The sequence below is a fragment of the Stegostoma tigrinum genome, chromosome 4 (genome assembly GCF_030684315.1).
Source record: "Stegostoma tigrinum isolate sSteTig4 chromosome 4, sSteTig4.hap1, whole genome shotgun sequence".
Classification (NCBI taxonomy): Eukaryota; Metazoa; Chordata; class Chondrichthyes; order Orectolobiformes; family Stegostomatidae; genus Stegostoma; species Stegostoma tigrinum.
This window is the reverse complement of record NC_081357.1, coordinates 73,841,173-73,857,809: the sequence shown is the minus strand read 5'-3', so window position 1 is coordinate 73,857,809 and position 16,637 is coordinate 73,841,173. Positions and strand designations below refer to the sequence as shown.

The 16,637-nt window shown below is 40.0% G+C and overlaps 1 protein-coding gene across 4 annotated transcripts in view; it reads left to right on the top strand.

The window, feature by feature from the left end:
• Positions 1-16,637, top strand: part of LOC125452228 (protein eva-1 homolog A) — a 301,173-nt gene that overhangs the window by 132,777 nt on the left and 151,759 nt on the right. For all 4 annotated transcript variants that reach the window (XM_048530393.2, XM_048530389.2, XM_048530390.2 and 1 more), the window contains exon 3: positions 12,837-12,960. In XM_048530393.2, the coding sequence (XP_048386350.1) occupies positions 12,837-12,960 (124 nt within the window). The remainder of the gene's footprint in view (positions 1-12,836; positions 12,961-16,637) is intronic.

Below are 16,637 nucleotides of genomic sequence, written 5' to 3'. Positions count from 1 at the left end.
GGTCAGGGTATCCATTATCACATGGGATAGTTTTGATATGGCCTTTTTCAGTGTCAAACATACATGGTGAGCAGGTGGCTAGAGTCCTATCCATGAGGCTGCTAACAGGATGAATTTGTTAGCATCTAGGATTGTAGGAATCTCAATGTCATTTAGAGGAATAAACATCTGTACTGGAACTATGCAAATACATTGTTTAAGATGGGAGAAAATTTTTGTTTTTAATGATACAACAATGCAATGAGAAAATGGAGGATGTGATGAAAAAAAATAGAATCAGGCTGCAAAGTTCTGGCTCCATCCCCACCTCTTTGACCTGTCTGTCTCCTCTCCACCTATCTTCTCCTTCATCCTCTTCTATCTGCCTCCTCTTCTCCCTATTTATTTCAGAACCCCTTTCCCCTCCTCCATTTCTGAAGAAGGGTCTAGGCCTGAAATATCAGCTTTCCTGCACCTCTGATGCTGCTTGGCCTGCTGTGTTCATCCAGCTCTACACCTTGTTATCTATTCTCCTTATTTTGGTTTTCTGAATGGCATTTTGGGTCCAAAATGGCCACTGAAACATTGGCGGGATGCCATTTTGAGGATTTTAGCATATTTGTTCATATTTGTTCAAAGCACCCATGCTAAGTTTTCATCAGGATGTCAATCAGTATGTATTTGTGACTTGGTACCAGATAGAGTATGTTGGAGCTGAACTTTCCATCAATGTCCTCTCCTGAATAGCATGCATCTCTGCCTACCAGCACTATTTAATATGATGTGTTGTTGCCTCCCAAATACTATATGCATTTTGAATAATTTATGTTATATTGAGCTAAATAATAAACAGAATATATTGGTGAAGCCCTGTTTTAAATTTTATTTTGAGTACATGGATATCCACATTTAATTTTACTGTCAACATAACATGAAGTACTCCAAACTTATCATTGAAACAGTTATTAGAGGAAACGCATGAAAGTCAGCTTTTAGATATGGAGATTGTGGTATCAACAGCCACACAAGTGCTCAAACTGGGGGCATTGGTTATGTAGTGATTGTGTAGTGATTATGTCACTGGTTTTGTAATCCAGAGGCCCAGGCTGATGTCATACGTTCAAATCTCACATGATTGACTCATAATTGCCCTCTGAAATGACCTAATAAGCCAGTCAGTAATTAGAGAATTGCAGTAAATGCAGGCCTTGTAGGCCAGCTCACAGTCCATGAAAGAATAAATTTTTTTAAAAAAAGCCCAATGAGCAAGTTGAAGCCTAGATTTTCAAGAGGAATTGTAAAGAAAGAACTTTGTGAATATGAATTGTAATACGTTGCCCTTGATATAGTCAGCAATATATTACTCTAATTCTTAAACAAAAATCAATGCTATCACATGTGTCATAATGGATACCCTAACAAAATCATTCTCTTGCCTAAAACACCTGATTTACAAGTTGCACAGTATTTTGTCCACAATTTTTAATAACATTTGTAAAGACTTGTTGCAGTAAGACATCCAGATTTTTAAAAATGTCTTTGAGTAGTTCTTTAGTACTAAGCATCTAACTTTTCCAATGTTGCACAGTAAGACAGTTGGCAGCATATAACTCCAGTTCTGAAGTTAGAACAAAGTAGATGTGATTAGTGCCTTACCAGAGGCAACAAGCTTATAACATGTTCTGGATAAAGCTTATTAGTATTGTGCCAAGGGCTTACATTCAACCATTGACAAAAGATGTCAGGAAAAAAAGGAGGAAGCATAACAGTTTGAGTCTGGGACAAATAAAAATCCTCAGGGAAAGTAACTCTGAAGAGTATCGCTCATTGTTAAATGCAGGCCAGTCCAGACAAGACCAAAGGACTGATCCTTTAAGCATAATTTGAATATGCAACATACCACCATAGATTAACAGAAAACAAATTTCATCTTTTTCTTCTGCTTAAGAGTTCTGTGTGCATCTGTAGGTAGGGATCAGCCTTTTGGACTAATACATTAAAACCAGAGATGACATTGCGAAAACATAATGCAGCTTTGCTGAGATCCTTGCCATTAAGTTACTTTTGAAAATTTCCTGCTCCTCTGCTGCCTGGCCTAATGTGTTCCTCCAGCTCCACACTGTTGTCTCAGTTCTTGCAGTTTAGAATCAGTTTGTGTTTTGCTTTGGAGTCAAACTGTTGTTTTATTTATAAAATGCTGGATTGACTGACTTCTATACATTTGCATGCTTTATGAACAAAATAGAATGTATCAGCAAATATGAATTCACCCCGTAGATTTCCATGTATGTTGTGTGTGTGTGTGTGTGTGTGTGTGTGTGTGTGTGTGTGTGTGTGTGTGTGTGTGTGTGTGTGAGAGAGAGAGAGAGAGAGAGAGAGAGAAGAGAGACAGAGTGAGTGTATAGTGTGGTGTGGCCACCTGAAGTGCGACATGAACCCAAGATCCCGGTTGAGGCCGTTCTCATGTGTACAGAACTAAGTGGAGAAACTACGCCATGTTGTTTGCTGCCTTCAACGCATTGACTATGAGCACCTTGCCAAGATCTTTCCTGCACCTCTGCTTTTCACCTTCAAACAACCACCAAACATTAAACGGACCATTGCTTGCAGCAAACTACCAAGCCTTCAGGACAACATCTTTCACCACACTATACAGCCCTGTCATGGCAACCTCTGCAAGATACATCAGATCATCGAAATGGATACTATCATCACATGTGGGGACACCACCCACCACGTGCATGGCAGATACTCATGTGACTCGGCCAATGTTGTCTATCTCATACGCTGCAGGCAAGGATGCCCCAAGGCATTGCATACTGGTGAAACCACGCAGATGCTACAACGATGGATGAATGGATACCACACAACAGTTGCCAGACAGGGATATTCCCTCCCAGTGAGGGAACACTTCAGCTGTCAAGAACATTCGGCCCTGGATCTTTGGGCAAACATCCTCTAAGATGAACTTCGGGATACACAACATTGCAGAGTCGCTGATCAGAGGCCGGTGACCAAGTTTGGTACCAATGTGGATGACCTCAACTGGGATCTTGGGTTCATGTTGCACTACAGGTGTCCCCACCACACTATACACTCTCACACACCCACCCTCCCACTCCTCCACTCACACAGATCTCTCTCATACACACGCACACTTTCTGTCTCCCCACCCCACACGCACACTCTCTCTCTCACTCACACTCAAACTGTCACGCTTTTACACACACAACATACATGCACACTCATGTGAATCTACGGAGTAAATTTTTATTTTGTTCAAAAAGCGCACAATTTGTAAATAGTCAATCTGGAATTTTATAAAGAAAGTAACCAGTCTGACTCCAAACCAGAATACAAACAGAATCTAAACAAGGCTTTACACCTATAATGCATTGTCTGACCTAAAATGTCACCTCCTCTTTTACATTGGTAAAACCTTTAGTTCTCTCAGGACAGTGACTTGAAAGGAATTTGGCTATTTACATATATGTATTCATCAATTAAAACCTTCTAGATTAAAGATTTAACAACATCTTAGGTTTGTTTAGTACATTCTCAGCAGTGATGTGACATTGTTTACTTTTTTAAAGTTTCTGTCTGATACTACCTCAATCATTAACATCTGAAGAAGGAGTAAGACTCCGAAAGCCTGTGTGATTCCAAATAAACCTGTTGGACTATAACATGGTGTTGTGTGACTTCTGAACTTATCCACTCCCAATCAAACACCAGCACTTCCACACCAATCTTCCATGTAAGAAGAAGGTTTGCTTGAGTTTCAGGCTACTGCAGGAATTCTGCCTTTATGTTCTTGAAAGACCTCAAGTACCGAAGTAGGAATATGGTGACAATTTAAGTCCACCGTGGCTTTTAAAGAGGTTTTAAACTTTGCCTAAAGTAAGTCAGTTGATTCCAGGAGGGACCTCGAGGCTAAATCATTCTTTTTGAAGGTAAAGATTCCAATTTCTTTTCCTTTAGACCCATTAGACTTATTGGGACCACAGGTAGGGAGACAGTTGTCTCTTACACAGATCTGAAAAAGTGCTACTAATGCAATCTTGCAGATAGATGTTAGCAACCATCCCTGGTTTTGCAAATTATGCCACCTTTGAGGGTTTAGAGCAGCCTGCAGTGGGGATTTGAGACTGGAAAGGGGATGGTAGTGGTGGTATCCATTCCGCAGATCTTTTACAGGCAGAAAAGTCAGAAATCTCTTTCAAAATTACTGTAGAGATTGTAAATGAAATTTCATTTTGCTGTTATCTTTGCTAATACTTATCTTATTAAGAATTCCTGATAACTGATGACCTTTTAATAGAAGGCATTAAAATGATTGTTTAGACATACAAAGCAGATGTTTAAATTCCTGAAAGACTGTGTACATAAGCCAAATTTAGTATTTTTTTAATAGATTGGAGAATACTTCCTCATTTCTGTGTTTAGGAGATCAAAGTCCTGCCACATCCATTAAAAGTGGTGATAGTTGATTTTCTACATTAACTCTCGCCAGTGCAAAAAAAATTGGCAAAGGAGCAGAAATGTAAAGTGCTGATTGACATAAATTGAACCTGATGAGATAAGGACATTCTTTGGCCATTTCTGTCTTATGTTCTTAATCATGGGTTTGTGCAGTCAAGCATGATTCTGTGAAAATCAAAGTAAAGGTTTTATTTGTTTTTGTTTTACTGAACAAGGAAGTGACACAATTTGAAGAAACCTCTCAAGTTTGACAATAATATTTTAGTCAGCCAGCTTGTTTCTAGCTGCAGGCAGTGCACGTCAATTTAACGCCTTGTCTGTCAGTGATAATCCATGCCGTCAGGTCCAGACTCCAGATCAAGTGTAGGAATGCCAAGCACTCATCACTTTTATTTTAGCTAACAAAGCTTCACACCATCTGCATAGAGAAGATACTCTATGAAATATTGGAAAAGTTTTTTTTAAATCCCTTGAAGCTAATGTTAAATACAATGTGATATTCTGTGACATCACACACAATAGAGAGAATTTAATGTCCTCCCGTTGTTGCAAGTTTGGAGGGAGGCACCTACTAGTTAGGAGTGTGGTGGTTGAGAATCCCCTCTGCTTTCCTCTGTCCACCATGAGTTAAATCCAGTAATGGAAGGCCCTTCCCATAGTGTTACTGATTGATCTTCAGCAGGGAATTAATAAATGCTACTCAGGGAGCATGACAAGCAAACCTATATGGTATCCATTCCAGGGATACTTTGTTCAGAGGTGCTTGACTGAGGGACTTGGTACAGGAAGGGGATGCCTGCTGAGAGGTATCATAGCCCTTGATGCAGGCCCAACTACCCCATGACCTTCTTCCTGTGGTGATCCGTCTCCTGTCATCACTCGTCCATGGCCTGGGAAACAGCACAGTGATTTGTTGACAGCTCCAGAAGGCGGAACCTCATCTCTGGGATTCTTGAAGGCCCATGACTGTCCAGTAAGTCTGAATTACACCTAATTGGGTGAGAATTCCCTGAAAGAGATGACATGTAACTTTTGATGTAACTGATGGCAGAGACCCATGTTACTGCCATAAAATCCAGTGCAATGAATCCAATAATATAATCACTCCTACAGATCTGCTTTCTTAGTGTTGCCTTTTCTCTACCTTCTTTTGCTTTTTTTCCTGCTTATATCTTCTTTCTCCTGACATTCGTATGTTTTTCATAATAGTGGTTTCTTCCTTCAGAGACAATAGGAACTGCAGATGCTGGAGAATCCAAGATAACAAGGTGTGGAGCTGGATGGACACAGCAGGCCCGAAACATCAGCTCTCCTGCTCCTAAGATGCTGCTTGGCCTGCTGTGTTCATCCAGCTCCATACCTTGTTATCTCAGCTTCTTCCTTCGTTGTTTTACCCTCCCCTCCATTCTGATCTGTGTTCCTCAGGAAGGAAATCAAAACAGAATGAAAATAGATGTAATAACCTGCCCTCTTCTCACTTTATCTGTGTCATGAGTCTTGGCAACAAGTATTTCTCTCTTCGGCAGGAGCAAAGATCATTGATTACTTTTCCCAACAGACAGCAAAACATACGTATATAATTAGTTGGCTTAGAAATTCAATTGATTCTTTATGAACACACTAATATCAACGTGTCTATTTCCCCTTTTCTCATTTTCCTCTCTGTCTTTGACCTTGATCTTTCTGTTTTTCTTCTGCCTGACTGAATGCATTTTCTGAACTTGACAAAGTAGGATAAATAAAATACAAAAAGAGTATTTTTACATTGCGCATTTATGAAGATAGTGTCTTTTCTTTAAAACAAACAACACTTTGTGAAAAATTTTAAAGGTTAATGGAAGGCTTTTGAAGAAAAGCTACTGAGCAAAAGGGCTATAAAATAAAATAAAATATGACTGTAAAATCAACGACTGGTAATTAAACTTGGTTAAATTTGATGCTTACAACTATCCCCTTCCCCAACAAAGTCCTTTACTTCTACCTCTGGCCTGTCTGAAATTTTTCCACTTTCATTTCCAAACCCATCTTCACCCCGCCCCCACCAAAGCACTAAAGATACCAAGCCCATGTTTCAGAGAGATGTTGAAATGTTAATGAGGCATTGTAAGCATAAAACTCAACTTAGTGAATAATGTGTGGGATGTTATTGAGGAATATATATATTTAATCCTTTCTTTTTGAAAAAATACAATCAATTAGAAAAATTTGGAAAACATTTCAATTTTTTACAGAAACCAGGTGGCTATATTGTGCCTTCACAAGTTGATATACTGTTGCTCTAAAATTGCACTTATTATTGTACCACACAGCACATCTCCGATATTGAAAAGATTGCACAGAATCACCTATATCAATAATAGACACTACAACTATATGTAAATATGTTTCAATGAAAGACCCAGTTAAACTGAATTTACTATAGAATGGCATCTATATTCTAAGTAAATTCTATTTATTTACATCCAGAACTTCTAAACACATCATCAGCAAGCAAGCCACTGTACTAGTAATAAACCCAATGTCAAGAAATATATTGTCACCCCGGAAACAGAATGCTTCTGCTCCAACAGTACATCATCAGTCTCAAAGTTGAAATAAACATCCCTTTAAATGAAACAAAGTCACTCCTAAACTTTACCGTCATCCTCAATGTATTACTTACATCAAATCAAATCCTTAATCTAACTTCAAGCATATGTTGAACTTTGACTTTCAAATCAGTTTTAATGCTTAGTTCAACTCCAGCTAACACTTCTCTTGCAATGCTAATCCAATTTGTAACCTCAAAACTCAGCTCAGTTCCAAAACCTAATCCAACTCTCGCCCTAATCCTCATTATCATGATGAGAACTGTTATTCTTTAGCTATACAGTGAACTGAAAGGCAAAGGGTTTTGGGGCGACAACATGAGAAATGTATTTAAGAAGATCAGTGGACCCAAGGGAGCATTTTACTAAATGAAAAATTCCTCGACAACAATCACATGATTAAATCAGTTCAGAAATTACAAGTCACCGGTTTATAGCCCAACAGGTTTATTTGAAAACACAAGCTTGTGTAACCTTATTCCTCCTTCAGGTGTTAGTGAGAGAGGTAGTATCAGACAAGGAATTTATAAGTAAAAGATCAAATGGCCATACCATTGCTGAGCATGTACTAAAAAAACCTAAGATGCTGTTAAATTTTTTAAACAGTTACAAAGTTTAAATTGAGGAAATGCATATCTAAATGCCTGAATTCTTTTGAAGTCACAGTCCTGAGAGAACTAAAGCTTCAATCAAGGTAAAGACAAGGAGATCTTTTAGGCCAGATAATGCATGTTAGGTGTGAGGCCTTGTTTAGAGTCAGTTTGTGTTTTGGTTTGGAGTCAGACTGGTTTTATTTTAAAGCAGGAATTTATAAAGTGCCACAAATGTCCATAAATTGAGCGAGGCTTGAACAAAATGAAATGCAGCTGCAAATACAAATTCATCCCATTGATTCATGTGTGTGTGTTTGTATGGGGTGAGGGAGGACGTGTGTATGCGTGTATATGTATGTGGGAGGGAAAGTGTGTGCATGTGTGGGTGTGGGGGGAGGGAGGGGGAGAGTGATTGTGTGTGTGTGTGCTTGTGCGGGAGAGCGAGTATCTGGGTGTGCGGGAGAGCAAGCGTGTGTGTGTGGGAGGGCGACTGTGTGTGTGTGTGTGTGTGTGTGTGTGTGTGTGTTTGTGTGTGTGTGTGAGAGAGAGCAAGAGTGGGTGCGTGTGTATGAGTCTGTGGGAGGGTGAGTGTGTGTGTGGGTGTGTGTGTCTGTGGGAGGGCGAGACTGTGTGTGAGTGGGAGGGAGAGTGTGTATGTGTGGTATGTGTGTGTGGGAGGGCAAGTGAGTGTGTGTGTGTGTCTGTGGTAAGGTGAGAGTGTGTGTGTGTGTGTGTGTGTGGTAAGGTGAGAGAGAGTGTGTGTGTGTGGGAGGGCGAGTGTGTGTGTGTGTGTGTGTGTGTGTGTGTGTGTGTGTGTGTGTGTGTGTGTGTGTGTGTGTGTGAGTGTGTGTGTGTGTGTTGCAGGTCAAGTGTCTGTGTGTGTGAATGTTTGTGTGTGTGTCTTTTTGTATGTGTGGGAGGGACGTGTATGTATATATATATATACACGTCGGTGGGTAGGCAAGAGCGTGTGTGTGTGGGAGCGCGAGAGCATGAGTGTGTGTGGCAGGGCGAGAGTGTGTGTGTGTGTCAGGGCGAGTGTGTGTATGTGTGTGTAGCGGGGCGCATGTCTGTGTGTGGGCAAGTGAGTGTGTGTGTGTATGTGTGGCAGGGCGAGTGTGTGTGCAGGTGGGTACGCAAGAATTTGTGTGTTTGTGTATGTGTCGGAGGGCAAGAGTGCGTATGTGTGTGTGTGTGTAAGGGTGAGAATGTGTATGGTGTTGTGCCTGTGTGGGCAGGCGAGAGTGTCTTATGTGTGTATGTGTGAGGGCGAGAGTGTGTGCATGTGTGGGAGGGCATGTGTGTGTGTGTGTGTGTGTGTGTGTGTGTGTGTGTCTGTGTGTGTGTGTGTGTGTGTGTGTGTGTGTGTTTGTGTTTGTGAGGGAGAGAGTGTGTGTGTCTGTGGGAGGGCGAGTGTGTCTGTGCATGTGTGTGCATATGTGTGTTTGTGTGTGTGTGTTTGAGAGCGCGAGAGCATGTGTGCGTGTGGCAGGGCGAGAGTGTGTGTGTGTGGGAGCACGAGAGCATGTATGGGTGTGGGTCGGCAAGTGTGTGTGTGTGTGTGTGTGTGTGTGTGTGTGTGTGTGTGTGTGTGTGTGTGAGAGAGCAAGAGTGGTTGCGTGTCTGTGAGTCTGTGGGAGGGGAGACTGTGTGTGAGTGGGAGGGAGAGTATGTATGTGTGTGTGGGAGGGCAAGTGAGTGTGTGTGTGTGTTTGTGTGTGTGTCTGTGAGTGTGGGAGGGTGAGTGTGTCTGTGTGTGTGTGTAGGAGGGCGAGTGTGAGTGTTTGGGAGGGCGAAAGTGCGTCTGTGTGTAGAAGGGTGAGAGTGTGTGTGTGTGGGAGGGCGAGAGAGAGAGAGAGAGAGAGAGAGTGTGTGTGTGTGTGTGTGTGTGTGTGTGTGTGTGTGTGTGTGTGTGTGTGTGTGTGTGTGTCTGTGCATGTGCGTGTATGTGCGTGTGTGTGCTTGTGGGAGAGCGAGTGTGTGTGTGTGTGTGGCAAGGCGAGTGTCCGTGTGTGTGAATGTTTGTGTGTGTCTTTCTGTATGTGTGGGAGGGACAGAGTGTGTGTGCCAGGGCTCAAGGGACTGAGTTATAGGGAGAGGTTGGTCAAGCTCTGCCTTTTTTCTTTAGAGCGTCATAGACTGAGGAGGGAATGTTATAGTAATGTATAAGATCATAAGATGCATGGATAGAATGAATGCACTCAGTCTTTTTCCTAGAGCTGGGGTATCGAGAACTAGGGTGCATCAGTTTTAGGTAAATGGGAAAGAATACATGGGAATCTGAGGGACAACTTTTTTACACAGAGGGTGAAATTCATATGGAATGAGCTACCAGCAGAACTAGTTGAGGCAGGAATGTTAGAGATAATGGGAACTGCAGATGCTGGAGAATCTGAGACAACAAAGTGTGGAGCTGGATGTACACAGCAGGCCAAGCAGCATCCTAGGAGCACAAAAGCTGACGTTTCGGGCCTAGACCCCCTGATGAAGGGTCCAGGCCTGAAACTTCAGCTTTTGTGCTCCTCACATGCCACTTGGCCCACGGTGTTCATCCAGTTCCACACTTTGTTGAGGTGGGTATGTTAACAACATTTAAAAGACATGTAGGTGCATACATGGATAGGAAAGGATTAGAAGGATATGAGCCAAGTGCAGGGAAATGGGGATGGACCTTTTGGTTGTCATGGATCAGTTTGGGCTGAAGGGCCTGTCTCCATGCTGTAGGACTCCAAACTAAGACACTAACAGATTCAAAACAAGGCCTCACACTTAACATTCATTGTCTGACCTAAAATGTCACCTCTTCTTTATACCGATAAAACCTTTAATTCTCTCAGGGCAGTGACTTGAAAGGAATTCAGGGATTTACATGTACATATTGATCAATTAATCTTCTAACTGATCAAAGATTTAGCAGCATGTTAGGTTTGTTTAGCACATCCTCATTAGTGGTGTGAACCTTTGATCTGTTACTTATAAATTCTGTGTAAACTACCTCTCTTGCTAACACCTGAAGAAGGAATGAGGCTCCAAAAGCTGTTGGACTATAACCTGGAATCATGTGATTTCTGACCTCGTCCATCCCAATCCAACACCAACACCTCATTATCATGATAAAATCAGGAAACACAAAGCAAGTGAAATTCTCCTCTTAATCTTGCACAATAAGAAAAATAAACCAACAATTGAAACTACAGTATATTTTGAGAGCTCAACATCCCTAGCATTACATTCACAAACTAGAATGCAATCTAAGAAGTGATGTGTGTGATTCAATGAATGCCTTCATGATTTAGTGTTGGGAGCATATCATTTCTCATACAAATTCTCAATGAAATTAGAATGGACGATTCCTGACCATTTTAACATGTGCGGCTGTATTTTACCAGGGGAGGTGGTGTAGGGGATTTAAATCTGATCAGCATGTAGGTCTGCCAGTACCAGAATGCTAGCACTCAGTAATGGAGGCTATGGGACTGGAGGCATCTCTACAGAGAAATGCGGTGACTACTGGAATGAACTAGGTCCTGGCTTTTCGGGTGGGAAAGGTTTGGATCTGCTGACCCTTGGGAGAAGCACGTGAATTTTGGATGCTAGGCAAAGAAGAACATTGGGGAAAGGGATTAATCTCAGCAGAGGGGTTTGCTCCTGATCCTTTTAGCTTTTCAAAGGAAAACTTTAAAAATCGGTCTTTCCACTTTGTCATGCCTGCCACTTCCATGTGTTATATGAATTGGAGGCAAATAAAGGTTCATTAATTTTCAGTTAATTGGGAATATGAGGACATCAATATCATATGGGTGGGCAGCCTACTGGATGTATTACACCCCGACCCCTTGTATTTTGGGAACAGGTTGCATGCGATTAGAAAGAAGTGGGCTGGATGCTCAACATTTTGAGCCTGCCCTCACACCACTGAAAATATGCCCAGTCAGCGGCCATAAAATCCAGGCCAACTTCTTTTTGTTTGTTAACTGTTTATTAGTATTGAGATGTGCAAATTTACTCATGATTGTTCTAGTTGCAAATTTTAAATTGATTTTGTAAATTGAAGTTGACATTTCTGAGGAATGGGTAGAGCTCAAGGACTGTTTAAAAAAAATACTGGGTAATTTTTGATCATCACTGCTGAGAGGATGCACAATTGGAACCAACTTCTGAATAGTTTAGGTGTTCACCAGATTTTTATTGATCAAATGGAATGAGTATCAAGAGTGTTCTGTAACAGGTATGTGAGCTGCTGAGTCCTATGCTTATACAGGCAGTGAAGACAAAAACATTACTAAATCTGATTCAGCAGTAGATAACAGATAATGGGAACTGCAGATGCTGGAGAATCCGAGATAACAAAGTGTGAAGCTGGATGAACACAGCAGGCCAAACAGCATCTTAGGAGCACAAAAGCTGACGTTTCGAAATGATCTAGGCCCGAAAAGTCAGCTTTTGTGCTCCTAAGATGCTGCTTGGCCTGTGGTGTTCATCCAACTTCACACTTTGTTATCTCAGCAGTAGATAACTTATGGGCAAACATGTTTATTAATCCTGATGTCATGAGATTATTGTGTGGCCAAATATCAGCAAGATGTATGTTTTCTATTGGCCACCCTGACCAAGTTGCTGTGTTACAGCTCCCTAGTTCTTGAGTAAACCCTGATATTAATCTCAAGAGGCTAGTGTCTTATGCAGAAGCTTTGAAAATGAAAGCTATTTTATTGATCGTATTTCCTTCTCAATGGCTAATTCTGGTGTGCTGATATTGTCTGGCTGCTGATTTCAGATATTCTGTGTGGCTCAGTTACTTAGTGTGGTAATTTGTTGAACCATCACAGGAGCCATCATTATTTCTCAGTAATTATTTATCAGGCGATGATCTAATAAATGGAAGTAGGGAATACCATTTAGACTGAGTATCAATCAGAGTTGAAAGTGGAAGTAGTGTAGATAGCTTGGCACAGACTCAATGGGCCAAAGAACCTTTTCTATTTTGTATTACTATGAATCTCTATGACTTTAATGAAATTGGAATGATGCTGTAAAAATTGGAAAAGGTATTCCAACATCTTTTAAACTATTTTAAAAGTTTTCTTATTGTTTGAAATATGTCAAATAATCGTCCATTGTGTTCTGAGCAGCAGTGACACGTGATTGCAAAATGGCATGATGTGAGCAATATTTGTGTTTTGTGTTTCCTTAGAAAATGTTGGATGAATGTCAGGACAGAAGAAATTGTCAACTTCTTGTCAATAGTCGAATATTTGGGACAGATCCTTGCCCTGGAACTAGCAAATACCTCATTGTATGGTATAAGTGTCGGCCAAGTAAGTAGCTCACTTAGCATTTAATTAACTTTGAATGATGAGAAATATTTTTGATAGTTTTGACTATTCTACCAAAATTATCAGGAAATTTAATATGGAGATAATTTTGTTTTTTTAAAGCATTATTTGATAACAACAAAATTTTATCCTGATGTTAATAATAGAATCGTACTGCACAGAAAGATGTGCTTTGGCTCATCAAGTTTGCACTACTCTAAATCTACACTAGGCTTGGATAAGCACCCACCTTTAAATTATACAGTACTTTGAAAATAGCTAGCATTAAAATGGAGACTAGATTCCTCCTGTAAAACAGAAAATAAACCAGATAATTTTCACTTCGAGATAAGGTAATGAGGAATCTTATTTTTGTCAACTTTCAAAATGTATATTTCTGAAGACCTTGTCTATCTGTCCTGATGGTTCCCCTTACTGAGTTCAGGGCAGGTATTTTGACATAAAGGAATCTTTGATTTTCAAACATGCAGTGATGCCCCACTATTTTGGATTTTGTGCATACAGATAAGGAGCAGGAGTAGGCCATTAGCCCCTGAAGCCTGCTGTGCCATTCAATAAGGTTTATGATGGTAACAACTGATCTGATTGTAATCCTAACTCCAAATTCCTGTCTGTCCTGAGAACCTTTCACCCTCTTGATTAACAAACAACTTTTCATGACTGCCTTAAAACTATTCAAGGCTCTGCTTTCAGTACCTTTTCAGAAACAGAATTCCAAAGGTGCAGAACCTTCTGGGAGAGAAAGAAACTTCACCTCATCTGCTTTAAAATGGGCAAACCCTTATTTTTAAACACTGGCCCCTTTTTGTTCTTGATTCTCCCTTAGGAGAACATCCTTTCCATATCTACCCTCATGATCCCTCGGGAATTTATTTTGTTTCTGTTTTCTGTTGATTTTATCCATAAAGATAGAGAACATTTTGAGCTGAACCAATGTGGTTCCTAATAAGTGACAATTTAAAATGTTCTAAGATGTTGGTAGGAAAGGACAAGGCTGCACTGAGAGGTCTATAATGTGACCTTCGAGCAGCTAGCATACTCATGAGGTCATATGAGTTGTGAATGATGCTTTGAATCTGCCCTGCAATGTAAAGAGGATTAGGTTAGAGCGGCAGCAGGAAATTCATGACAAAATAATTAAATCACTATGGCTAGTCGGAAAAAGTAAATATGTAAACAAAAAGCAATTGCACAAATTAGAATAAGGTTGTATTTAATAATGTGACAATCTTATCATTAACAATGATTTTCAGATGGTCTTTATTTATTTCAATTATACAAGTAAAAGTTGGACATGCTTCGTAATGTTTTGTCGTTTATGTTAAAAGTTTGTAAGTCACTGCGAGCATTGCTAACGATGTGTATATAGGCAGCATATTTTCAAGGATATGCAAGCAAGGTGAACTAGAATTTTGCAGTGATGGCAGATAGACTCTACTAATTGTTGTTTACCCTTACACCTCCCCCTAAACTTTCTATGGGCTGTAGTGCTATAGCTTGTGGTGATTAGAAATCCATTTCAGCACAGTTTGTGCTACAGGGGATCTGGGACCTGTGAGTAAACAATGGCAGTTGTGCATACCCCCCTCAATCAAACTGAAGAATCTTTACTGAGGTGTGAAGAAATTTCGTTGTTAGCTCAGTTCCAAATCAGGTATAGAAAGTAAATTCGAGAGATGGACAGAAAAATGAGTGATATAAAAGGGAAAAAATAATTTTAAAAAAGTTCAACTTTAAAATTTCCAACACCAGCTAACATCAGAAGGAATAAGATTACAAGCTCATAAAAAGTATTTTTCAGTTTCAGAGAAGTTGTTTAATCATAATGAAGACCTGCATCACTTCAAAAGAAAGTACCCAAGCTGGAATAGACATGTCGTAAAGTATTTTTGGCAAGCATAGTGCATATTTATTACACAAGTACTGCAACACAAGTACTGTTCCAATGTGGAAATTCACACTGAGATACCAATTCAGTGAAACTCCTGGAAGTGTAACTTCATGATTTCTGTGTTTAAAGGTGCATGTGTGATTACCAGAAGTTGCTATTTCAAAACAATAGGTGCTGATAGTCTCACTGTTGCTTATCACAAAATCTCTGCCAATGCCAATAATAAGAATTTTCAGGATCCCTTTATATGAATATTTATTTGTGAGACAACAATATCTCTTTTGTAGCTCTTTTGGGATTAAAAAGCATGTAAGTCAATTTTAGAATCCCTGGATGTCTACATTTACTGGCTGCATCTTTGTGATCAAAAACTTGTCACATTTCTTGATGTTTCTAACCTGATGGGTGAACTAATTCTTTAACTCATGGTTTATTGAGATAAGCAGTAGTTCTTCGCAGATTGTACGGTCATATGTTTTCAGGGCACAGAACATAGGACGGATATCTTTTCCTTTCTGATGTCTGATTTGGTTTGTTTTCAGCTATTTAATCATACTTTTCCTCTGTGCCATTAGCATGCTATTTCTTGGTGTCAGAGCATAGATGTGGCGTAATCATTTTCTTTAAAATTTTCAAGAAAGCTCTTTTGGGATGGTCTAAGAAGGATGGCGTGGCTTTGTGCTTCAGTAGCAAGCTTCAGTTTCCGATGAATGTTTATGGGTTTATTTCTTGCTCACTCCCTAATGTGAATAGTTAAATTAGTTTGGTTTCTTTGGGGAATGTAATATCCAACCATTTCATGCATCTGTATCATTCTTGTCCCTACTGTGTTCTCAAACTCAACAGCTTCTCTTGGGATATGGATGTTTTTATTCACTTTCTTCCTGATTTTCCCTGTTATTCTGCTTCTGTAAACTCACTTACTATTTTATTTCTTTGTTCTACCCCTTCTTTTCCAAATGAAACTTTTGCAGTTTGATCTATATAATTTGACATTTTCTTGTATGAATGGATGTGGCCGTCTACAATTCTTCCACATCTCTGTTTTGTGTCCGTTCTTTTATTGCTGTTTTGCTGCACCAACCCCACTGCCTTTTGCTTGACTTAACTGAAGGCTAGTCAGTTGAGCAGTCAGCGTCTTTGTCTGTCTACTTGTCTTCTGACAGTGTCTGCAGTATCTGAGATTATGAACCAATTCTTTCCAATCAATTCTATTTTTACCTAAGGATGTGCTAAGCATCAAATGAGCTGTTAGATCAGCCTTTACCTGTGGTAGAGAAATTACCATGTTAATGTACCAGTTAATTATGTTTTGGTTAAATTTTAAACCAGACCAGTTGACTATGATTGGTCAAATGATTGCCCTAGAAAGTGAGCTAGCAATTTGCTCTTACCTATTTTATTGAATTGAAACTGCCCATATTCTTTTTGTTTTCAGCAGGCTCCTGTGTATCGATATCCTTAGCTTCAAAGCACACACAAGTGTGTCTCACTGCAAGTCCAACTGATAATCCTAAATTGGTTCTCAATATAGTTGTTCACAAATCTGGGTTATCTCAAATGTTGCCAATTATGGAATCACATCTAATGTTAGATACCACTTTGAAAGATTTGCAAATGTGGGTTGTCTGGGTACAGATAGTGCATATGGCAAATAGCTGTTGGGATAAAATGATTGACACAATCCTGCAGTGTTTGGGACGCTTGGCCAATATCATCAGTTGGACATGGAACTGTGCAAAATTCAATTCATTTTTGGGTTGGTGGC